General features: G+C 45.0%; 1 protein-coding gene across 3 annotated transcripts in view; it reads right to left on the bottom strand.

The window, feature by feature from the left end:
* Nucleotides 1-24,412, bottom strand: part of ELK3 (ETS transcription factor ELK3) — a 75,361-nt gene that overhangs the window by 40,377 nt on the left and 10,572 nt on the right. For all 3 annotated transcript variants that reach the window (XM_009248131.4, XM_009248132.4, XM_054527526.2), the window contains exon 2: nucleotides 5,599-5,807. In XM_009248131.4, the coding sequence (XP_009246406.1) occupies nucleotides 5,599-5,805 (207 nt within the window). In that variant the 5' untranslated portion in view covers nucleotides 5,806-5,807. The remainder of the gene's footprint in view (nucleotides 1-5,598; nucleotides 5,808-24,412) is intronic.

The raw sequence follows: 24,412 nt of genomic DNA, 5'->3' as shown, positions 1-24,412 counted from the left end.
GCTACTCGGGAGGCTGAGGCAGGAGACTCCCTTGAACCCAGGAGGCAGAGTTTGCAGTGAGCTGAGACCATGCCATTGCACTCCAGCCTGGGCGACAGAGCGAGACTCTGTCTCAAAAAAAAAAAAAAGGAAAATCTGGACACACAGAATGGGGAGAACATCATGTGATGACGGGGGCAGCGATCCGAGTGAGGCCACTGCAAGCCAAGGCACGCCAGGGACTGCTGGCAAGCCCGGGGCTAGGGAGAGGCCAGGAAAGAGTCCACCCAAGTCAGAGGGAGCACAGCTCTGCTGACACCCTGGCTCTGGACATCTGGCCTCCAGAACTGTGAGACAACACATTTCTGTTGTTTTAAGCCACCTACGGTTTGTGGTCATCTGATCTGGCAGCCCTAGGAAACTACAGGACAATAAACAAAAAGCAATGACTTTTTTTTTTTTTAGTTTATCACTCATTAATATCAACTTTCATGACATAAATGGTGTGCACTTGAGTAGTGGACACATCAGTGTTTTATCCATTTGCTCACTCGTCTAGCATTTACTAAGCAACTAATACATGCCAGACCCTGTCCGAGGTACCAGAGCGACAAAAGTGGTGCAGCCAGAAGGCCACGATGAAGGCAGCTATATACAGACAGCTACGACACAATACAGTCAGTTTTATAAATACGCATAACTGGAATGATGAGCCTTCACTGAGTGGGTGCCTGATACTGTGCTAAGCACCTTATCCGCGTCATCTTATCATCTCTTTCCATCTTCACACAGTCCGACAAGGAAGGGTGCTGTTCCCATCACCACTTTCTAATGGGTGAACTGAGACTGTGAGGTTGAGGGACAGGTGGACTCTAACCTCAAGGGCTCTGGATACCAAGCTCCCACCAGTCACTAAGACAGTCCAGAAGGTGGAGACTGGCTCCAACTGCAGGTGCTGAGAGAAGTGCCAGAGCTTTGATTCAGAGCAGTGAGGGAGAGTCATTTAAATAAGAAAGCATCTTCACAGTTGAATTTTCAGAAGAGATTAAGTATATGAAAATAAGCAACTGAGGAAAGAAACTGTTGTCGTCTGTCTTCAGTCATTAAAAAGCACGACAAAGTGCTCCTGATAGGTCCTAAGTGAAAAGGGCCATTATGCTCAGATCCGGCGTTTCCCTATCTCCATGTGCCTGAGCAGCAACGTAGCAACAAAGGTTTTGATCTTTTTTTTTTTTTTTTTTTTTTTTGACACAGAGTCTCACTCTGTCGCCAGGCTGGAGTGCGGTGGCACAATCTCAGCTCACTGCAACCTCTGCCTCCCGGGTTCAAGCGATTCTCCTGCCTCAGCCTCTGGAGTAACTGGGACCACAGGTGCGCACCACCACGCCCAGCTAATTTTTGTATTTTTAGTAGAGACGGGGTTTCACCATGTTGGCCAGGCTTGACCTCATGATCCACCCACCTTGGCCTCCCAAAGTGCTGGGATTACAGGCGTGAGCCACCATGCTTGGCCTCTTCTTTTTTTAATAAATTGTGCTAAATTTTTTAAAAAGAGACAGGGGTCTCGCTATGTTGCCTAGGCTGGACTTGAACTCCTGAGCTCAAGTGATCCTCCCAGTTTCTAATTTTCTTCTTTGCACCTTCTGAAATGTTCAAATTAGTGATAAAGAAACTGTCATCTGTATTATCATTCTGACTCCTGCTTCATTGTGCCTACCCTGTTTGGGGCCCTGTTCTCAGCCCTGCACACGTGTGAACACAATGAATCCCACCGCAGCCCCACAGTATAGACTCTGCTATTATACCCACTTTACAGAAAAGGAAGCTGAGACTTAGAGAAATTAGGCAACAGGGCCACAGTCATGGAGCTGGATTCAAACCCCGATGATCTAGGCTGGAGCTCAGGCTGTAACTACCTCGCTATTATAATCTGAGAGGGGAGGAAAAGAACACTCTTAGGAGGAGCAATGACTAAAGTGCCTCAGCCCCAACCTGACCGCGTGGGCACAGGGACGACCCTCCTCCAGGGCCTTCTGCAGGTTTGCACACATGTTCCACTTTTTTCTCTGCTAAAAATATAACATATAAAAATAATGATATTCTCATGCTTGTCTACTCAAGTGGGATAAATTCCCTATTAGGACAAACCCAGGGATGTGCAGTTGCAGCCAAGAGGGAAGAAATGACAGCTAGCAAAGGACAAGAGAGATGACGGGAAAAAGGACGCAGCTGCCGAGTTCAGCAGCTACCTGATTTCTGCATTGAAAGGCTCTGGATGAATATTAGTGAGGAAGAGGACACCGAGAAGGAAGAGAACACTAAAAGGCAAACGGTCAGGCTGAGCTGTACGTGATGCTGAGAAACGCACGCAGTTCAGGGCAGCGCGAAGTTCAGGGTGGCACACACGGCAGTGGCCCAGGTGGTTTCGCATCCACAAAGACTCTGCTCCAATCTGTCTCTCAAGTGAGAGGCTGAGCCACTTCAGACTGCCATTTCTGTGAGTCGAAAAAGGTCACAGACTGGCAATGCACACAGTCAACTTACACCTATCATCACAGAGTGACACTGGCAAAACGGAAGGAAGAAACCGGTCATCGGAAAATGTCAAATAGAGTGTAGTTTTTGTCATCTTTTTTTGACATGCCTCCTCTTCCTCCCTCTTTCTCCATCCCCTCTTTTTTTCCTCTCCCCTCCATTTCCCTCAACCATCTCTTTTCTTCTCATCTTCCTCCCCTCTCCTTCTTTTCTTTTTAAACTGTATTAAGAGTCTAACTTTCCATCTTGCTCATCACTTGAGAGCATTTTATAAGAATCAAACAGCCATGTGTGCACATGTACATGTGTGTGCACATGTGTGTGCATATGGCAATGGCCACGTGTACATGTGGACATGTGTGTGCAAGTGTGTGCACGCACATGTGGACATCTGTATGTGCATGCGGGCATGTGTGTGCACATGTGTACATCTGTGTGTGCATGTGGACAAGTATGTGTGCATGTGGACAGGTGTGTATGTGTATACTTGTGTGTGTGTGTGCATGTGGACAGGTGTATCTGTAGAAGGAAAGACATGGAGCAATTTCTTCTGGTGGCCAAAGTCTACATGATACAACAGGATAGGAGGCTGCTCCTGCCCTTACTGCCAGCTCCAGCTCGATGCTTGGGGTTGCTCAAAGGTCATGTGTCCAGCCCCCATGCTCTGCCCGGCAAGAGAGAAAGGGGCACTGCAGGCAGGCAGGCCACACCAGCCACCTGGACTCCTGACCTTGGGCTCTACCTGATGCACATCATTTGCTGGGATTTTTCAGTACTGAATTTGTTTCTTTCCTTTTTTTTTTTTTTTTCTTTTTAAGAGACAGGATCTCCCTCTATTGCCCAAGCTGGAGCGCAGTGGTGCAATCATAGCTCACTGCAGTCTCAAACTCCCAGGCTCAAATGATCCTCCCACCTCAGCCTCCCAAGTAGCTGAGACTACAGGCATGCACTTCCACACTCAGCTAATTTTTAATTCTTTGTTGCGACAGGGTCTCAGACTCCTGGACTCAAGTGATCCTCCTGCCTCAGCATCCCAAAGTGCTGAGATTAGGTGTGAGGCCCTATGCCCAGCCTGAGGCTCTTAGTAATAAACAAAACTTCTTAGGTTGTAATACCCTTTGGACAGCCTGACTGCCTACCTGGAACTCAAGACATTCAAAGGCGAAGGAAATGAATGGCCTAGAAGGCAGGGGGTGTGTGTGCCTTTTGGCTGGGAACCTGGGTGGACCAGCTGGGTTCAAATCCGGGCTCTGCCACTCACTGGCTGTGTGCACCTGGGCAGGTTTCTCATCCAAGCCTCCACGTTCTCACGTGTATAAGGAGGATGATGACAGCAGCACCTGTCTATGGGGTTGTTGTAAAGTTTAAAGGAGACAAGGGGAAGAAGTGCTCAGCACAGCACCTTAGACGTCTAACAGAAAGTGCCAGAACATACTTGTTGACTGAAGGCTATGAAACTGCTCTCTCTAGAGATTTTAAAATCTGCCCAAGGAAGATAAGATGTAGTCTTAAACAGGAATGGCTTTGCTAATTTTGTGAGCAGTCATTTCCAGCCCAGGACATCCCTTCATGCTAAAGAGACACAACCCTTAAACCCCCAGGCCCAGGCCAGGGAAGACATGAGTCAAGTCCCAGACACAGAGGGAGGACTTCTTTTTTTGATACCTTGATTGAAAACAATGAAAATGCTTTTTGAGTCTCAAAGCCCAGCTTTTAGGCACTCTGCCAGCAGGCAACGGGAGTGTTTTCCTTCAGCAGCCCCAGTTCTCACTGCAGAACTTAGAACCTGGGAAAACACACAAAACAATAAGCCATCTGCGAGGCTTTCAGACAGTGCAATTTGCAAGAAGTGCTTTTATATCTTAGTAGGACTCTGCAGTAAGTCAGGATTAATTAATCGCTACATTAAAGGAGAGCACCTTTAGCATTTCAATGACATAATCACGTGCAATTACGATCATATAAAGGAACACTTTATAATTAATGACGTCTCTACTTCCTGAAATGTATAATCCTTATGTCTTGAATTCCAAAGAGGTTGGCAGACGGCAGGCCCTAAATATAGATCAGGAACTAATATTTAAATCAGTTTTTAATTCACCTTTTAATATGAACAATAAAACCAGAACAAAAGCTCATCATTCTCATGGCTCTATGCCTTTATGTCTTAGAGGCTAAATATTCAGCAACAACAGATTCAAACTGAAATGGCTAACAATTACAGGCCTGAAATGGTTCTCCTAAATGGCAATAATTTTGCCCTAGCAAGCACATTAAAACTGCTTTTCCAGAAATGCATTAAAACTCACTCCAACTGTCCTGGTTTTGGCAACTACGCTATATTATCACTTATCAAACCACTCTGCCTCATCTCTATGACTTAAAAATGAACATGTTTTTTCTTCCAATTAGGGAAGTTTCCCATGAAGTTGCAAGCACCACATACCAAGCAGTGTTCTAAGTACTTACATGTAATGGCAATCCTGAGGCAGGATTCCTATTCCTATTTGCAGTGTTCTAAGTACTTAACATGTAATGGCTCGGTTGGTCATTACGGCAATCCTGAAACAGGATTCCTATTCCTATTATTATTCCTATGCTGATTCCTGTTTTATAAATGAGGATACTGAGGCACTGAATTGTTAAAAAATAATCTGCCAAAGCTACCATCTTCCAGGAAGGTCCCTTTAATTGAACCACAAACCAGACAGGATAAACAGACTTTCCGGATTTTAACATGCATTGTGTCATTCAAGCAATTCAACATGAGGAAAGCCCCAGAGCCTGCCTGCATCTCATTTCTATCGTGAGCAAAGTTCTTCAGCAAACTCAGATGAAAATGCAGAAGAAACAAAATGTGACCCTCAGTAATATCCAAAGGGCGTCCAGAGGGTGGGGAAAATCCCTACAGTACAGCTTTTCTCCAAAAAGAAGGTATACACTGCCCCTATTATTTTATTTTTTTTGCCCCTATTTTATTTTCTAACTTGATTCATAGCACGCTATTATCTTCTTTCATCAGTGAACTACGCAGAGGGGATTCCACCCTCCCCAAGACGGCCCCAGGCAAGGTCAAGGGTTTACCTTGTCATAATAGTATCGCAGGGCTCTGCTCAGCTTATCATAGTTCATATTTGTTTTGTTTTTTCGGAGTCCCCACAGCTTGGCCACTTCTTCTGCTTTGAGGAGCTTGAATTCACCATCGTTCGAGGTCCAGCAGATCAAATGCTCATGTTTCTGATCCAGCAGCAACTGCAACAGGAACTGCCACAGCGTGATTGCACTCTCCATACCTGCGGGGAGAGGCGGCCAGGTCAGAGCTGCTGGTCACGATGCCGACCAAACTTGGCGGGGAGAGAGGGGGCTTCAGAATGGGCAACTCAGCTGTCCCCTCCTTCCCCCAGTGAACCTAATAAAAAGTAGCTTTCACTTCCATCTCAAGGGGCCACTCTGAACCAGGAGCTTCCTGGCTGCATTTCTGTAAGCAGCCACAATTCAGAAATACAGGGAGGCCCTGTGGTCCTCCTCTATTCACCACCTATGTCCCCGCGAGTGACAGCGATGCATGGGGAATGATGTGGAACAGTGATTAATGACATGACCACTTGCAGAACGGGTCCCCATTCAAACCGCTCCCCACTTAACACAAGTGTCTATTCCCGCCCATCCTATCAATTTCTTTGTGGGTCCGTGGTATAGTTTGGATGTGTATCCCCACCCAAATCTCATGTTGAATTGTAATCTCCAACGGTGGAGGTGGGGCCTGGTGGGAAGTGACTGGATCCTAAGGGTGGATTTCTCATGAATGGTTTAGCACCATCCCCCTCGGTACCATACTTGAGTTAGTGACTGAGTTCTCATGAGATCTGGTCATTTAACAGTGTGTGGCACCTTGACCCTCGCTTTCTTGCTCTTGTTCCAGCCATGTGACATGCCTGCTCCCCCTATCCCTTCTGCCACGATTGCAGGTTTCCTGAGGCCTCCCCAGAAACCCAGCAGATGCCAGCATCATGCTTCCTGTACAGCCCGCAGAACTGTGAGACAATTAAACCGCTTTTCTTTATAAATCATACAGTCTTGGGTATTTCTCTATAGCAATGTGAGAAAGAACTAATGTAGTCGGTCTCTAACTAAAATGCTGGACCCCATACTTCATACAGGTGCCTGGAATCTCTTTCCTGTGGTTGTGGTATACGTCTAAGTGTAACTGCCTTTCCTACTATGATGAGCTTCACGAGGAAGGGACTTTGCTGGATTACTTTGTATTGCCAGCACTCTGATAACCCATACAATGCTCAAAGCTGCCCAGTCCATGGATGCCTGTGAAACCGAACAATCACTGCCAACTGCAGAGACCTTCCCTTTCCCGGCACTCACCATGCTGCAGGTCAAAGCCCACCATCACAGGTGCACAGATGGGAAAAGCAATTTCTCCCATGAAGAGACAAAAACCTATACAATGTTATCCTTTTCCTTCAACTCTGGTGTGAACTTTTTAAATGCTATTCCTTCTGGCTAAAATGCTGTTCCCTAGCTTTGGAGCCTGGTGAACTCTTTCTCATCCATCGTGACCCAGCTCAAATAGGGCCTTCTCAAGGAAATTTTTTCCCACTCCTGGGCAGTTTCTCAATCTCAGGCATTTGAGGACTTTCATGACAATGGGTACTGATTCTAAGTAGTAGTAATAATAATAATCCATTTGTGTTATCAATGCTCATTACATTTTAAAAAAGGTGGTTAGACTGGCCTCAAAAGCTTTGCCACAGATCAACTGTTGTGAGTGGCACAGACAGCTAGGGATTGATGGGAGGGAGACACCGAAGTCCTGGTGGGCGGGGGACAGGGGACGGAACCTGGAGTGACCACAACCCAGCGGGCAGCTCTGGGAGACCTGGAAGCCAGAATAATTGCCTTGGGGAGGGTTATTTGTACCAATATTGTCAATCCCACAATTCCTCTCAATTAAAGGAAAGTAGACTAGGAGTGCTCTCAATTACCCACAGGGCATTTTATTTAGGGCTCTTTAAAGGGGATATTCTTTACAGAAATCAGTATTAACCACAATGGTCTGTAAGACAGTCATTTCATTGCTGGGTCAAAACCACCTCTGCATCTCACAAATCTTGCAAGCCCCTACTTTGCTGGGATGCATGGCAGCTGACGAGCCCCAACTCCTCCTATGAACCACCCTTCTGATGACTTGCATATGAGCCACAACTTTCTTCTCTTCACTGGCACTAAGAACGGCTAACAGTTGTCGCAAATTCTTGAGATTTTCTTGGCCAAACACATCAGACAGTCAGCTTTAACGTATCTTTGAAACTTTAAGTGCCTGCTCAGATGAATCTGCTCCTAAGGGCAGAAGGCTGCCGGTGGGTCTGGGGGTCTGCAGGGAAGGGACTGTTGGGCCTCTGCTCACATGCCAGGTGGGAAAGGGTGGCCCTCCACTTTTAACTGACATCACGTTCCGAATGGGACAGGAGGGCAGCAGAAACATCTATCCATGTATTTTACACTTGGCATTTCCACCTGCCTGGCCTCCTCGGAGCTTCTTGTGCATCACAGCATCACTTTTCATTGCAATCCAACCCCATGTGTCAGAGACCATGTTCTGGGCATGACTTATGAGAACCCATATGGCAGACTTGTTAAATGTTCTCAACTGCCCTCTCCTTAGGTGACTGTGTAGCCCTGCACTGGAGTGGCTGTGGGAGGAGTGCTGACACTGGGGCTTTGCCATGTGATTGCATTTGGCCAGGAGACTGACACGGGGAAGTGACAGCATCCCATGGCCGAGCTGGGGTCTTGGAGGCATCATAAGTTGGCACTTTTCCTCCTGTGCTATGCTGCCAGGAAGCTGCTGCCCCAGAACGAGACACATGGAGGTGACCTGAACTCAACCCAAAGTCCAAAGCCGAGCCCCACCCGCCCATCATCTGAAGCAGCATCCGTGACACTGACTTGTGAGAAAAATAAATGCCACTGTAAGCCAGTGATCTTGGGGCAACTGGTTACACAGCACCACTGCGGCAAAAGCTGACTATTAAAATACATGATGTCTTTGTTAAAAAAAAAAATTCTCCCTTTGCTGGGGTGCTGTTATCTTTAGGCTCTAGAGCTTGTGTTCAAAATCATGAGAAAGGCCGGTTGTGGTGGCTCACGCCTGTAATCTCAGCACTTTGGGAGGCTGAGGCAGGTGTATTACCTGAGGTCAGGAGTTCAAGACCAGCCTGGCCAACATGATGAAACCCCATCTCTACTAAAAATACAAAAAATCAGCTGGACATGGTGGCCCGCACTTATAATCCCAGCTGCTTGGGAGGCTGAGGCAGGAGAATAGCTTGAACCCAGGAGGCAGAGGTTGCAGTAAGCCAAGATCACGCCACTGCACTCCAGCCTGGACAACAAGAGCGAAACTCCGTCTCAAAAAAAAAAAAAAAAAAAAATCATGAAAAAGTAAGCTACTAGGTGTGGAGGGATCGGCTGATCACATTTTTACTCAGAGGCCACACATGGGCTAAGTGGCAGCCATGGGTGCTATGGCCATAGCCTCAGGCAAAGGTAGAAGGAGAGAAAGAAAGAAAAAGGACAGGTGAAAGAGTAGAAAGGGAACAGGCAGAGGAGCAGTGGTGGGGATGGGGACCTACTGCTTCAGGGCCTCCCAGATTTCTGGAATAAAGGAACTCGCCTAGAGAAGGCAAGAGCTGTTCACTAGGAATCACAGAAATGCCCCCACAGTTCAACCAAGCTGCAGAGCTTGGGTGGCAGCTGCAGGCACAGGGGATCATCAGAGGATTACTCAGAGGGGTTGCTATGCGCAACACCGCTCTGGCAGAGGTGACTAAGGGCTCCAGCCTCTCCTGTCTGAGGCATGCCCAGCCTCGCCCCGTGCTGAGGGCCTCGTTCTCCTCTTCTCGCGCTCTCGAGCCACTCCTTGACCCTGGTGGATCCACCAGTTTCGATGACTGGGCAGTCACATAGCCTTCCCGGTGGAAATCCCAGCCAGATATTACTCAGAACTGAGTCGAAAAACTGCTTTCCTGTGAGCTTATCATTGCATCTACAAAGATCAGTCACTCCTGTCTACGCTCAGCAGAAGTCACTCTGGGGTATCGTGGAGTCCCCAGGCAGCCCTGGGACCCACCATCCTCTCTGGCCAGAGCCATCTGCATGATTAAAATGGGTGGCTGTCTGTGGCAGAGGTTTGGGTAGGGGGACAGGTGGGCAGTGGGCCACCAGCTGCCACAGCGCTCTCCATATTGTTTTTGTTCCACTCGATGTAGTTTAACTATGAGATCAAGTTTCATAATTTATACAACTATTTTCACATACAATCACACTGCACATTCCACTGCGCCTCTACCAGCTGGAAATTTTGCCCTCTGGGGTGTTGGAAAACACAGACTTTGTACCATCGTGCTGGGAGGTACGCCCTTCCAATAACCGCTAACACTACAGATTTTCGTAAACTCATCTATATGAGTATCTCTCTCACCAGAAAAAAAATTTAAACTATTTTTTTTCTAAATTAATTCCTTGATACCTAGAATCCTTAATGAAGTCCAATGTCTTAACAGGCAGGTACAATAAAGCCCATTTATCTGGATGCCACTTTAAGGAATGTGAGTAATTCAGACAGTACACTGTGGCTTTTATTAAATCAACAGTTGAAGAAAGTGGTGGTACTTGAGATTTATGTTTGATACGTTATTATGCACATGGAGGTCTGCTCTAAGTTAAAATGTTTCATCTAACTTCACTTAGCTGACTTCCCACCACTCTGAGCTTCAAAAATGTAGAACACATAAAAGAGATGCTAGAAATCTTTTTTTAAAAATTTCCTTTATCTAATGAGAAAATGCTTATCTTGGCCGGGCGCAGTGGCTCACGCCTGTAATCCCAGCACTTTAGGAGGCTGAGGCGGGCAGATCACGAGGTCAGGAGATTGAGACCATCCTGGCTAACACGGTGAAACCCCGTCTCTACTAAAAACACAAAAAATTAGCCGGGCATGGTGGCGGGTGCCTGTAGTCCCAGCTACTCGGGAGGCTGAGGCAGGAGAATGGCGTGAACCCAGGAGGCGGAGCTTGCAGTGAGGCAAGATCGCGCCACTGCACTCCAGCCTGGGTGACAGAGCGAGACTCCGTCTCAAACAAACAAACAAAAAAAGAAAATGCTGATCTTTCCCCTGCCTGGACCCCCCGCTTTTTTAAGATTCAGGGGCTATACATGCGTGTTTGTTACATGGGTATATTGCATAATGGCGGGGATTGGGCTTCTAGCATACCCACCACCCAAACAGCGAACACTGCACCCAACACTGCATCCAACAGGTAATCTTGCAGCCCTCACTCCGTCCCTCTCTCCCCACTTTGGAGTCCCCAGTGTCTATTATTCCCGTCCTTATCAGACCTTATTTTGAATGTACAAAATTTTATCAGGTACTTTAATGCCATTCTTTTTGCAGAATCGAACACAGTGCTTTCATACTGAGGCCCATCAGTCTGCTTTTAAAGCCATCGCTGCTCTTACAGGAAGAGGTGCCCCATTCACATCTGATACTTTCTGGATTCCTCTGACCTCACCTCAACCTTGCAGCCTGCAGGGCCTTCCCATCTCCGGCTGGCCTCTCACCATTTCTACCAGCACTGACCAGGACCATGGTCACAGGGGGCTGAGGCCCACCCACTCCTACTCCAGAGGGCAAAACCACCTGTTACTTGCCCCATCTCCTTTCCCTTTGTAATGTAGAGCTGTCATCTGTCATGGTAGAGTGAAGTTACATGATTTAGAGCAGCTTGTCAAATGTGAATCATATGCATACCTCCTTTAAAGGAGCAGGAGAAAAAGTGATTCGTTCTCAGTGTTGACAAGTGATTTTTTTTTTTTTTTTTTTTTTTTTTTTTGAGACAGCGTCTCTCTTTGTCCCTCAGGCTGGAGTGCAGTGGTGTGATCTCGGCTCACTGCAACCTCCGCCTCCCGGGTTCAAGCGATTCTCCTGCCTCAGCCTTCCAAGTAGCTGGGACCACAGGTGCGCACCACCAAGCCCAGCTGATTTTTTTGTATTTTTAGTGGAGACAGGGTTTCACCATGTTGGCCAAGATGGTCTCGATCTCCTGACCTCACGTGATCTGCCCGCCTCGGCCTCCCAAAGTGCTGGGATTACAGGTGTGAGCCACTGTGCCCAGCTGAGAAATTGGTTTGTTAAAAAATAATTTTCAAAAGAGGGTTAAATCATGGCTCTCATACAGGTATCAAAACGAACACGTTTGAGATTTTATTTCACTCATAATTCAGTAGGGAACCAGGCAGACGTTATAATGAGTTCAAAAAAGCATCTGAATAATAGAGGCATTTATAGAAGAAGAACATTGAAATAAATGCTTAAACGGAGGCAAAACTAGGGGTGGGAGTCAATGGCACTCTGTAAGACAGAATTTGGCTGTCCATAGACAAGAATTATTTCATGATCAGTTACCTACAGTCAACAACGTTGTAAAATAGCTTCCAAAAAATCAGAATCACATCATCTGGAGGGAGTCTTCTCTACAGTCAAGAATGCAGTTTCTCACTGAAGCATAATTCTTTTCTTTTTGACTAGGTCTCACTCTGTTAGCCAGGCTGGAGTGCAGTGATCTTGGCTCACTGCAGCCTCAGCCTCCTGGGGTCAAACAATCCTCCCATCTCTAGCCCCCAAGTAGCTTGGGCTACAGGTATGTGCCACCACGCCCTGCTACATTTTTAATTTTTTGTGGAGACCATCTCTGTATGTTGCTCAGGAGTCTCCAACTCCTGGCCTGAAGCAACTCTCCTGCCTCAGCCTCTCAAAGTGCTGGGATTACAGGCATGAGCCATCGCATCCAGCTGTATAACTATTTTCTATAACTCAAAGCAGGTGCTAGTGAAGCACTTTTGTCTGTTTGGAAGGTAAGCGCAGATTCTGGCACCTGACTCTCTGGGTTCAACAGCAAAGACTCGTCCTGTCTGGTTGCGGGACTTCGGGGAAGTTAACCTTTCTGTGCCTCAGTATCCTCATAGGTAAAACGGGACTGATGTAAGTATCATATCATATAGGGTTGTTGTAAGAGTTACAGAAGTTACTAATAATGCACTTCAACTACACCTGGGACAAAATAAGTGCTATTTAAATGTTAACTACAATTACCTTTTAAGCTACAGGGAATCCTCCTCACAGAGCTTGCAGTGGAGTCACGTGGCCTTCACCAGGCTGGAAGGCATTGTGTAGCTACGGCACCCACCTGGGCTCTTTGTCCATTAGGCAATGAGCCCCACACAGGCACTGAAATCCAGGGAGACTCTTCAGCCACATGGTGACTGTGGTTTATAAGGTGACTTGGAGTATGCTTCTGTTCTGTAGTCTATCATCAAATATGAAAGCACAAAAAATCGTAAATGCTTGCAGAAAACTCAGATGCCAGGGCACAGATTCTCCGACTCCAGCTTAAGAAACACTGGTTTAAATGCTGACTCTGAGGCCTCCAAGCTGTGTCACCTCAGCAAAGAGGGTCCTTGGGGCTCTCTCCTTTCCTGGGGTACATTCTGCTCCCATTTATGTGGTTTCTCTGGAGCGGGAAGGAGAGTCAAGTACATGAGAGCTGTTGGGTCAGAGAGCGAAGAAAGAAAGATGTTCTAAATGACAAGCCAAGGGACAACGATGACAACACCGCTCATAGCCGCTGCAGACGGGGCCTCACAGGAGGGCATTCATGGGCTGGTCAGGGCAAAAGACACAGCGTAGAGAGGCGTGGAGGGGCCAAGAGTAAAGCGCTTGACCTCTGGCACAGAGGGGAGGGACATTTTTGCAGACTCTGAGTGATTACTTTCTGCCCTTTTTCTGTTTTCAGCTTTTTGCACTTAAAGAATGCAGTTATGAAAATAGTTTTGAGGCTAGGCGTGGTAGCTCACGCCTGTAATCCCGGCACTTTGGGAGGCCGAGGTGAGTGGATTGCTCGAGCCCAGGAATTCGAGACCAGCCTGGGCAAGAGAAAGACCGCATCTCTACAAAAAATACAAAAATTAGCTGTGTATGGTGGTGCGTGCCTGTCCACCCAGCTACTCAAGAGGCTGAGGTGAGAGGATCGCCTAAGCCTGGGAAGTAGAAGCTGCAGCGAGCTGTGATTACGCCACTGCACTCCAGCCTGGGTGACAGAGCGAGAATTTCTCTCTTTAAAAAAAAAAAAAAAAAAAGTTTTATGTCCCTCTTAGTCTTTCTGATGTTTTTATTTAACTTTGATTCATTCTTTAATCCGACGGAGCCTCAAAAAGAAAGATGCTATTGATAGAAATATTGATCATTCTCATTACGCTGTGCCTGCCTCCGCCTACGTGAGAGCTGTCAGGTCACATGACACGATCCCAGCTTCAGGTGTCCCAGCTCCTCCTGCCTCTGTCCCCGAAAAGCTACTGGCCTCTTCTTCGAAGCTGACCTCCTTCCTGTCGGCCACAAGGTGGCGCCCGACGTCTTAATGTGAGTAGGGGCCGCACAGACTCCTTATGCAAAGTATGAAGTTTTTGCCTCCATTCTTAGAAGTCGAAATGCCCACTTATTTGTTCTTCTTTCTACTGATGGCAACCTAGCACTTCCCTTTGCATGTTCCTTGTTTCATTTTTACTGAGGTGGGAGTTGAGGGGGCAGAATTAGCTTTGATTTTCTTAAGCTTCTATGTGGTGGGAAATAAGAAACAAGGCAACTTAAAAAAAAAAAAGGCAATGAGAGCCCAAGAAAAGGAGAAAAACTTCTGGGTAAGGAATAAACAAAATAGGTGCTCATGAGGTACCCATGTCTTTTTTCGTTTGTTAAATTTTGCATGGTTAGAGAAATGAAGATGGATTTGAACACTTCTTACTGAAAATTCTGGTGAGTTCAACTCCTCTGCCAGTATCTGCTATGCATTTCCATGTCATGATACTATCCATTGTCTAAGACAAAGGGTAGTAGCCATTTCATTATGGAAAATGAACCCTGTACTTCAGTCAAAGAACTGGAAGACAACATTTTATATTATTGGGGATCTGCAATAACTCAGCACAGAGTAAGTGTAAGGTATTAAGTAAATAAGGATAATATTTGGAAAAAAACAACTTATGCAAGTTCTGAAGTCTTCTTATTATTTCTGAGTTGGAAGACTATTAAATTTATTTTCAAAGGACATTTAAATTATTTTAATCATTATCACTGTGTATAAATAAGGCATGAGGCCAACTTCATGTCTCCCAAGCTTTTCATTTATTAACAAGTATTTGCATTCTGTGAATATCTACAAATTGTCCATTTTAAAAAAGGTAAACAAAAGTAGGTATTGCTCACCTATTTACTTACTTTTTACAGGGTGCAATGGATTTTTTTTTTTTTTTTTTTTTTGAGACGGAGTCTTGCTCTGTCGCCCAGGCTGGAGCACAGTGGTGTGATCTTGGCTCAATGCAAGCTCCGCCTCCCAGGTTCAAGTGATTCTCATGCCTCAGCCTCCCAAGTAGCTGAGATTATAGGCGCACACCACTGCCTCCGGCTCATTTTTGTATTTTTAGTAGAGACAGGGTTTCAGCGTGTTCGCCAGGGTGGTCTCAAACTCCTGACCTCAGGTGATCCACCCACCTCGGCCTCCCAAAGTGCTGAGATTACAGGCGTGAGCCACCGTGTCCAGCCCAGTCTGCAATGTTTTTTAAATAACTCTTCCATCTTGGGAAAGAGAAAGGTTGCTGGGATTACATGCCTGTACATGTTATATCTAGCACAATGTAATTACTATCTAGCACAATGCAAGGATTACTGGGTTTTTAATGAATGGATTACATGTCTGTAATCCCAGCACTTTGGGAGACCGAGGAGGGAGGATGATTTGTGCCTAGGAGTTCAAGACCAGCCTGGGCAACATGGTGAGACCCCCATCCCCACAAAAAACACAAAAATTAGCTGGATGTGGTGACACACACCTGTTGTCCCAGCTACTTGGGGAGCTGAGGCAGGAGGATCACTTAAGCCCAGGAGTTTGAGGCTACAGTGAGCTGCGATCACATCACTGCACCCCAGCCTGGGCAGCAGAGCATGAACCTGTCTCAAAAACAAAAAAAAGAAACACTTTTCAGAGGAAATCACTGACAACCACTGAAATAACAACATATGCAATTTACTGTGTGTAGGAACCACCCCTCTTTCCTTCTGAAACTATGCTGTCTCTGGCTAAATTAGAAGTAACTCAGTTGGTTTGTCAGTGACTTTTATATGGGCGAGTAGTAAATGATGGCTTTGTTAACTCTGGCTGAGAAAATGTCTTACAACCATTCTACTTCTTCCCACATAATTCACCGCACCCCACCCTACCACCATACAACCCAGCCCTATGTTATCCTACATTTTCAGAGCGCGCCCACATTAAGACAGAAAAGGGCCTATTTCCATCCAAGGCTGCCTCATGTGGGTACCTCTTGATCCCTAACATTCCAAAACTTTTTAAGATTCCTGGTATAGAGTTTGTTCTTTCTGGGCTTAGAGAAGAAGAGGTGGTCAATCTGCAGGGTAAAGAAATAACTGATTGTCCCAGAAGCACACCCTATTTCTCTGTAGCACAAAGCAGCAAGGCAATTTAAATGAGATGGTGTGTGGAAAAAGCATGGTACCGTGCCAAAGGCTTATATATGTTTTAAACCTTCAACAAGGTTTCTATGCCCCCTTCATATATGCCTTATATGAAGCCTTCCACAACACATAAATAGCTATTTATTTCTAGCCGTCATGTCACCTGCATTACCCAGCACTTCCAACAGAGCCCCTGACAAACAATAGGTACTCAATTAAAAGGTGTGTAATGAATCACAATTTCTTTGGCTCTCAATTTCTCTAAGATGGGTATTGTAAGATCTGACTTCACAGACTCTTCCAAAACGAGCTAAAGAGCCTAGAAAAAATAATTTTATTTTGCTTCTCCCTCCCCCGCCCCCGGGAGAAAGATGAACTCACTCCCTTCTCCAGTGTCGTCTTCATTGAGTCCTGTATCCTGCCACGTGGCTCACCAGGTAGCCACATAGAGTGTGCACTATGTAGTCTTCAACACACACATCTTCATTTAATCTCTTCTTTGAAAACATCAGACAAAAATTTTATTGGGTGGTTAAAGGAATATAAGCCTCCTAGATCAAAGCAGCCAACTGGTCACCCGGCCTTCCCAAATTGAGGCTGCCATTCATTAGAGCTGCTTGGTTAACCACATCCACCTCCCCACTATATCAACATCCCCAGGAAACAGATTTAGAAGTCCTAGGAACTGCAGGGAAAATCTTTTCAGGTAACCCTCTGTATTAAAACAGCAGACCATGTCTTGAAAGATGAGTGGGGCTATAAAAAACAGAGGTTCCTACAACCTGAGGCATTCCCTAGGCCCCCTTAGAGTCTCACATGGAAGGACAAGCTCTGCTGACAATGCTTTTTCTTTAAACAGATGGGCTGTTCCTTCCCAGACATTTTTGGACTAAAACCTGAACATTCACTTTCTTTGCAATTGTTTTTGTTGCCTGTGTTGTTTGCATTCTCTTAATTCTGGCTTGAAGCACGTCCCGTAGTTCTCATACTTGGTAACATTCAGCTTCCTCTTCTTCTGCAGGTTGCAGGCAGGAAACTGGAAAATGGGCCACAGGAAACCTGGCCTCCTACATCTGTCCCACTTTGTCACTGCAGCTCTGGTTTCATTTTGTCTTGTGTTTTAGCTCTGTTTTAACCTTCAGCACTGCAGCCCAACTCTGCCTTCTGAAACAACACTGAGGTTCTTATTGCCCAAGAAAACTCAGAATTTTTGTTCCTCCCCAAAGTAATTAACACTGTGAATTCAACAGGGAAAAAAATACTAAGCAGATTCTCCTACACAGTAGTCATTTGGATCAGAAAAGTGATTCATTAGATGTAATAAAGCTATTAATAAATCCACAATGAAAATTAAATTGTTTCATAATACTAGACACAAAAAAGTTTTTATTTTGTGTTTCCTGTGATTAAGGTCAATGGAAAAGCACAAGTTATTTTAGGTAAATATGGTTACTAGTGGTCCAAGGCTGCCTGATGAATTTTAACTTGCTAGGCTTTGATAAATAACATACAAAAATAAGCTACAATCATATTTCATTATAAATATCACATCGTGATATATTTCAAATTGTTTCATAATATCACAACTATTAAGTTGAACTGTAAGAAATTATTGTTTTTATAGATCAAAACTAGTCAAATACCAGCAATCTCATATATTCAACCTTAAATATATTCACATACATAAAACTGATACACATATACACACACACACACACACACACACACACACACACACACACAATCACATCCCCAGGGCAGCTTCCTCTTCACGTATTTGGTCCATGGACCTTTTTGAGAATCTAACATTCTCTAGGAAAAATATACAGCTATACAAAATACACATAATTTCACCAGGATTTATAAAACTCTAAAACTTATAAATTTCAAATTAAGAGCACTGTTCTAAGAAAACGTTAGCTATTAATATATCCTCCACCACCAGCAATGCTGAGATCCCATGGAATTCTGAAGAATAGCACCCATACCTAAATAAATCCATTACTTTATTAAATAGGAGCTTTTCTTTTTAGTGCAATTAAATTTGATGACCACTTACTATGTACCAGGAATTGTGCTGAGTGCTTTATACATGCTGTCTAAATTTAATACTCTCAGTTGGCTATGCCCATGAGGAACAATGACTTCGAAAGGTGAAATAAGACGCTCATGTCCACATGGGTAAAACGGGCCAACAGAGCCTCATATCCAGGGGCATCTGGCTCCAAAGTCCAGGTTCTTAATCAACGCGCATATGCCCCCAGTAGAGGCTTCATATCTCATATGCACACTTCACGGCTGCTAAGGGAAACGTCTCATTGTAATTCGTGGGAAATACATTCCTACTAGGAATCAAATCAGGACATTTCCTTGTTCATTTCTGGTGTTGCCTCATCTGCGTCTCCAGCTGCTCCAGTTGGGTTGTTTCGAGAAAGAATCTTTGAATCCACCCCATCCACCATTTTGTTAACCAGTGCCCTCCTTTCAAAGATCTGTATCGTGGTTTAAATAGGTTCAAGGTTCACCCAACACTAAATAAGCAAGGGTGGCTCTCGATACAAGTGGGACGTTGAGAAGCTGCGTGTTCTGGAAGTCGGTGCCCCTGGACCTCCCACTTGGTGTGTGTGTGTGTGTGTGTGCATGTGTGTGTGTGCAGGGCGGTGGAACAGGATGAAAGTCAGAGGAAACAGAAGTGAGCTAGCCTGGCCCGAGAGAGGCCCCAAACATGCATGCACCCCACATCACGAAACGAATCATGAGAAGTACTTCAAGTGTGAATAGGGACAGGCTGGAATCCCAGGGAAACCGTGCATGACAGGATCTGGCAAGGTCCCTAGCACCTAGCAGTGCCTCCAAAACTTTCCTTTAAAAAAAAAACACCTCTAGGGAAGCCCTGTTTCAGGTTCTAAGAAAGCAGTGTTTAGGATTTCATGGAGGACCACAACATGCCCCGAAAACAACAGGCTGTTCCGCAGTCAGTGAAACTTACTAAGATCTTACAAACTGTCTTTCAGTTTGAGCTTTAAATTCATGAGCTCTCAAATCCCCAGTGGGCATCTGGCCCCCCGACCCTCATACTACTTTTGATTCTTATGTTTCAGAGGCCTTTGCTTGAATGGAAAATCTTTTCCGCAAATTTTTGTACTATTAATATCAATACAATTCAATCCTGCGTACAAGAGAAAAAAGTTGGAGGTCAAGATAAACAAATTCTCATTGCAGCCAAAACCTTAAAAATTTGTGTGATCTTCTGTGCCTTGGTCAAAGGTAGGAAAAAAAAGGAGAAAAAGAGTCGTGTGAGCTACAGCAGGGATGTTAACTTCTGTATTTCAACCTTCTCCTCTGTAGAAGGGGCTAAGTCAGTCTTATCCTTTACATACTATCAAACTAAAAGACTTCTTAAAAGTATTTGAAAGTAAAAATATGTAATCCTTTTGATCAATGCATTGTATAAATGATCTTTAAAATAAGGATGGAACAATGTCTTCAGCTTTAAAGACAGCCTTGCCAGAAGTATTTTCTTAAATCTATGGTTGTCAATGTAAGAAAATATTTACTTAAAGATGGTTTTACAAAAATCAAAATAAAGGAAATCTTATAGACCACTTCCACTAGAATGAAACCCTAATCTTTCTGATAAACTTGAAAGCTTTTCTGTGCTAAAGCAGCAGCTGATGAAAGTCGAAAGTATTTACCCAGTGCAATGAGAACCTTTTTGCATGGATACAAAATGATGGCGGTTTTTCCACATCCAGAAACTGAAACATTTCCTGCCAGAGCATCCTCCAAACTCTTCTATTGTGTTGAAACTGTAAAATCTTTCTAAATCAGGACTTCCTCCTATTATGCTTTAGAGGCGTCTTTCTGGGAAGGGTAGATCCAAGGCAAAAGGTAGGAATTCCTGCAGCACCACCCAGTGGAAACATTACAAAAAAAAAAAAAAAAGCAAGATAAAATATGTTTAATAAAAGAAAATCTCATGTGTTAGCTCCTCACTCCAACTCTGGACACCACTCTTTTTGCATCGATGGCAACCTGCAATCTGTTGTGCTTACAAATGGCCTTTAACATCACGTCTGCCCTGTCTCTGTTTTGCACGTGTGCACACACGCTGCACCACGGCGGGGTCAGGAAGAATGGTGCACCCCTGGGGAGGAAGAGGTCCCAGGTGGGGTCAGGTGTGAGCTGTGACATCACCCCTTCCTCTCAGAAGGATCCCCAAGGGATCCTGGGGACCGGGAAGTCTGCACAGCTGTGCTGGGCACCCCAGTCCTGATGCAGCAATGAGCGTTTCCTGGCAGAGAGGTGCCCAACCATCTGTGCACCTTCCCCTTCCCCTGGCCCAGCTGCACCTGGCCCCGGCCGCCTCCAACATCTGCACAGCCATTCTACCTCCCTGGTTCTATCCTGGAGAGAGTTATAGAGCCTCTTCCTCCCCTCGCAGCTCCTTTCTCCAGTCCCTGCAAAACTCCCTCCGGTGGGAGCATGACTTCTGCTCCCTTGTCCTACCAAGGCCACAGTGCCCCTCAGAGGCTCCTTGGAGGTCATTTAAATCTGGTTGCACTTCATTTACTGCCTCCACCAAAACTCGTCTCTCCTCACCAGTGCCTGCTTCTCACAATGCATGACACATCAGGCTATAATTTTCTTGGGAACTGGATGAAGCAACAAGAACCCTTGACCCTCTCCCTTCCAGCTCCTTCACAGAAAGCCCTGGCAGTGGCCTGGAGAAGGAGAGACGCCATTGCATGCTCTTCTCAGGAAAACTGGGAACTTTCTTATCTTCTCTATAGAACTTAAAATAACAAAGTAAACTTAATCATTTCTGGATGGTTAAGTCACTAAAAAAAACTGCCCTCTGGCTGGGTGCGGTGGCTAACGCCTGTAATCCCAGCAATTTGGGAGGCCGAGGTGGGTGGATCACCTGAGGTCAGGAGTTCCAGACCAGCCTGGCCAACATGGTGAAACGCCGTCTCTACTGAAAATACAAAACTTAGGTGGCAGTGGTGGCGGGCGCCTATAATCCCAACTACTCAGGAGGCTGAGGCAGGAGAATCGCTTGGAGCTGGGAGGCGAAGGTTACAGTGAGCCAAGATCACGCCACTGCACTCCAACCTGGCAACAGAGCGAGACTGTCTCAAAAAAAAACCAAAAACCAAAAAACAAAAAACTGCCCTCTACAATCAGCCTACCTGGAAAAGTTACCTTTCTCCCTTCCTAGAGTAAATCCACTGAAACCATTTTTAATCCCTCTTTTAAATGGTACACAGATATGGCAAAGGATAACAGTTGGCTGAGCTAGACACTTTAGAGGATATGATCAGTGTTAACACTTTACAGCATAACATATTTGAATTGCTGATAATTTATTATACAAAGGGTTAATTGCATTATACATCTTTTCTTTCTTTTTCTGATGTTTAACATTTGCCAAAACATGTCAAGGTTTAGTTGGATAATACTGACATTACCCATTATACTTTGGGTCCCACTCTATACAGTATTCTTGCAGAAATGGTTATGAGTTACTGTTATTTATGACCAAGGGATCACCATCAACATCTTTAGAGGTTTTTGAGAAGCACAAAGAGCTGCCTTAGAGAGGTGGTTCCTGAAGCAAGGAACCGGTTAGTTTCACTGTTTTTCCTGCGTGCTCTTCTCAACAAAACTCTTTCATGGTTTAGGAAACGCAAATTCCAGGCATAAACATTTATACATAAATCTGGTATGGTAATATTCGCTTTGGAAGAGAACTATAAAAAACAGTGACTCTGCAGTCTTCAACATATCATCACCTGCTCATGTGGCGGACATGTGTGTGGGATTTTAACTGCATCTGAAGTCACGAAGGTAGTCACTACCCCTTGAATAGCTTTACCCTCCCCACATGCCTATGTCTCGCTCACATTTTTGTACAATGGACATCAAGTCTAGCTGCATATGATGGTTATGGTGCCAAATGCAGAGGGATTCTAAGTATACAGCACCTCTAATAAAGTTATTTTTAACAGGAAGTAAAAATACAGTGGTGTTAAGGTAAAAGTACAAGCACAGCCCTCTCACCTCTCATTCAATGTCTGTTTAAACCAAACCCAACTTGTAGACAAACAACTGTAAGTGGAACACATTTTAGAACAGCTTGGTGTTCCTGGTGGGTACTGTTATTTCCAAAACTTGAAAATTAAGACAGTGAGTGATTTCAAAACTTAACAGTCTTCTCATAATGCCTCATGTTTCAAACATTTTTAAATTAACCATCAAGATGTACTGAATAAATGAGCAAAATAACATTAAAACTGCCATCAAGGGGCAGACCAACCGTTCATTCATTCATGTCCAGGGAATGGTGTTATGCAAAGACCACCAAAAGCATCTGATGGAAGAGACTGGCTGTTAGTGGCATTAGCATCAAACATCAATCTGTACCCCAAAGCATCCTCACTGCCCTTAATTCCCACGTGGGCATCTGCCATTCACTGGCTTGGGCAGTCCCTTTTTGAAATGTCATATACAACTTATTACTCTACCTGTTCTTCCAATAATTGTTCAGCATGAATATATTAACTGTACAAAATAACAGCCAGATCCTGCTTTAGAGGATCTTTTTTTCCCTTGTGAAAGAAAATCATGGCTCACACCTGTCATCCCTGCACTTTGGGAGGCCAAGACAGGCAGATCATGAGGTGAGGTGTTCGAAACCAGCCTGGCCAACATCTCTACTAAAAATACAAAAATCAGCCAGGCATGGTGGCGAACACCTACAGTCCCAGCTGCTTGGGAGGCTGAGGCAGGAGAATCGCTTTAACCTGGGAGGCGGAGGTTGTGGTGAGCCAAGATTGCGCCACTGCACTCCAGCCTGGGCAACAGAGTGAGACTCCGTCTCAAAAAAAAAAAAAAAGGGAAAGAGAAAGAAGAGAAAGAAAGAAAAAGAAAATTGTCCCTTTCACCCTTTCATTAGGTAAAATATTTGAATCATCTGGTGCACGTCTGCTCTTCTACATCAAGGTTTTAAAGTTTCTCCTTTCTGAAAGACAAACTACTAGGCTTTAATATTTAGGTTTAAAAAAAACACACAAAGGATGTGGCAGAGGCTGAAGGAAGATGCTGTTCTTGTGGTTCAGCTCTGATTGAAATCAAAGCAGGGCAACGAGCTTATTTGAGAGCCGTGACCCCCAATCCTTTGAGAATTCACAGTACACTTGAGTCATCTGATTCAAGATGTCTTCACGCAGCATATAGTTTTGTCATTAAAGTAATACACATTAAGAAAATTTTAACACTCTTCAGATTACCTCATTTGTCATCAATCCAGCATTGAGAATTAATGGTACAGCAATTAAAGGGGTGAATTAAGTGAGGACAGAAATGCCAAGTGGCTGACTGGCTCTTCTGTTTTTGCCTCAACTATCTAAGACGAAGTCAGTCCATCTATGGGCATTTTTGCACTGGGCTATGCATGCAGCAAAGATATGACAACATCTCTCTGCCCGGAGTTTAATCAGTTCTAACCCTCACTCAGGCGTCACTTGGAGCATTTCAAGGCATTTGTTCTAAACTGCTTTTTCAAAAAAGAAAAGAAGAGCTGGGTGTACTGGCTCAAGCCTGTAATCCCAGTGGATTACAGAGGGAGGCTGAGGTGGGAAGATCACGTGAGCCCAAGAGCTCGAGGCTGCAGTGAGCTATGATTGCGCCACTGCACTCCGGCCTGGGTGACAGAGCAAGATGCTGTCTCTAAAAGAAAAAAAGAAAAGAACCCATCCAATGCCCTCTGGTCTAAATGATCAGTAGCTGGGGCTTGAAAAAATCTACAGGAATGTGAGCAGAAATAAATTCCCTCCCAATGCTCACGAATTCTAGTTGCCAGAGGGTTTCAAGATCATACAAGGCACCTCACACACAGTCCCAAAGATAACACTAAATGGTTTGGTCCCCTCTCTGTATGTTCATAATGGGATGTGCTGAGATGATCAGGAATCTATGCTTTCTTCTTTCCTGCAAATTCTGTAATAAATCCAGGTTCTCTCCTGACTTCTCATTGTGAAACAATGATTCTTCAAGGGTGGAGACGGTTAGTAAACATTCACTTATGCTCCCACCCTCTCACAGAACCAGGGCTTCAATTCTACATGGGCAGTGACTCTGCAAAGAGGAGCAGCACCAACTGAAGTCACCTATTGTCCCATTCTCTCAGACACAGACCTCCCTCTTGCAGCCCACATCTGTAAAGGCGCATACACACTCCTCACCTTCCAGGGCATAGCCCTTTGATCTGTGAATCAACTCCAACAAGGATTTGCATCTGAG

Source organism: Pongo abelii, chromosome 10, assembly GCF_028885655.2.
Source record: "Pongo abelii isolate AG06213 chromosome 10, NHGRI_mPonAbe1-v2.0_pri, whole genome shotgun sequence".
Taxonomy (NCBI): Eukaryota; Metazoa; Chordata; class Mammalia; order Primates; family Hominidae; genus Pongo; species Pongo abelii.
Note: the sequence above shows the minus strand (reverse complement) of the source record. Positions and strands in the feature narration are given on the sequence as shown.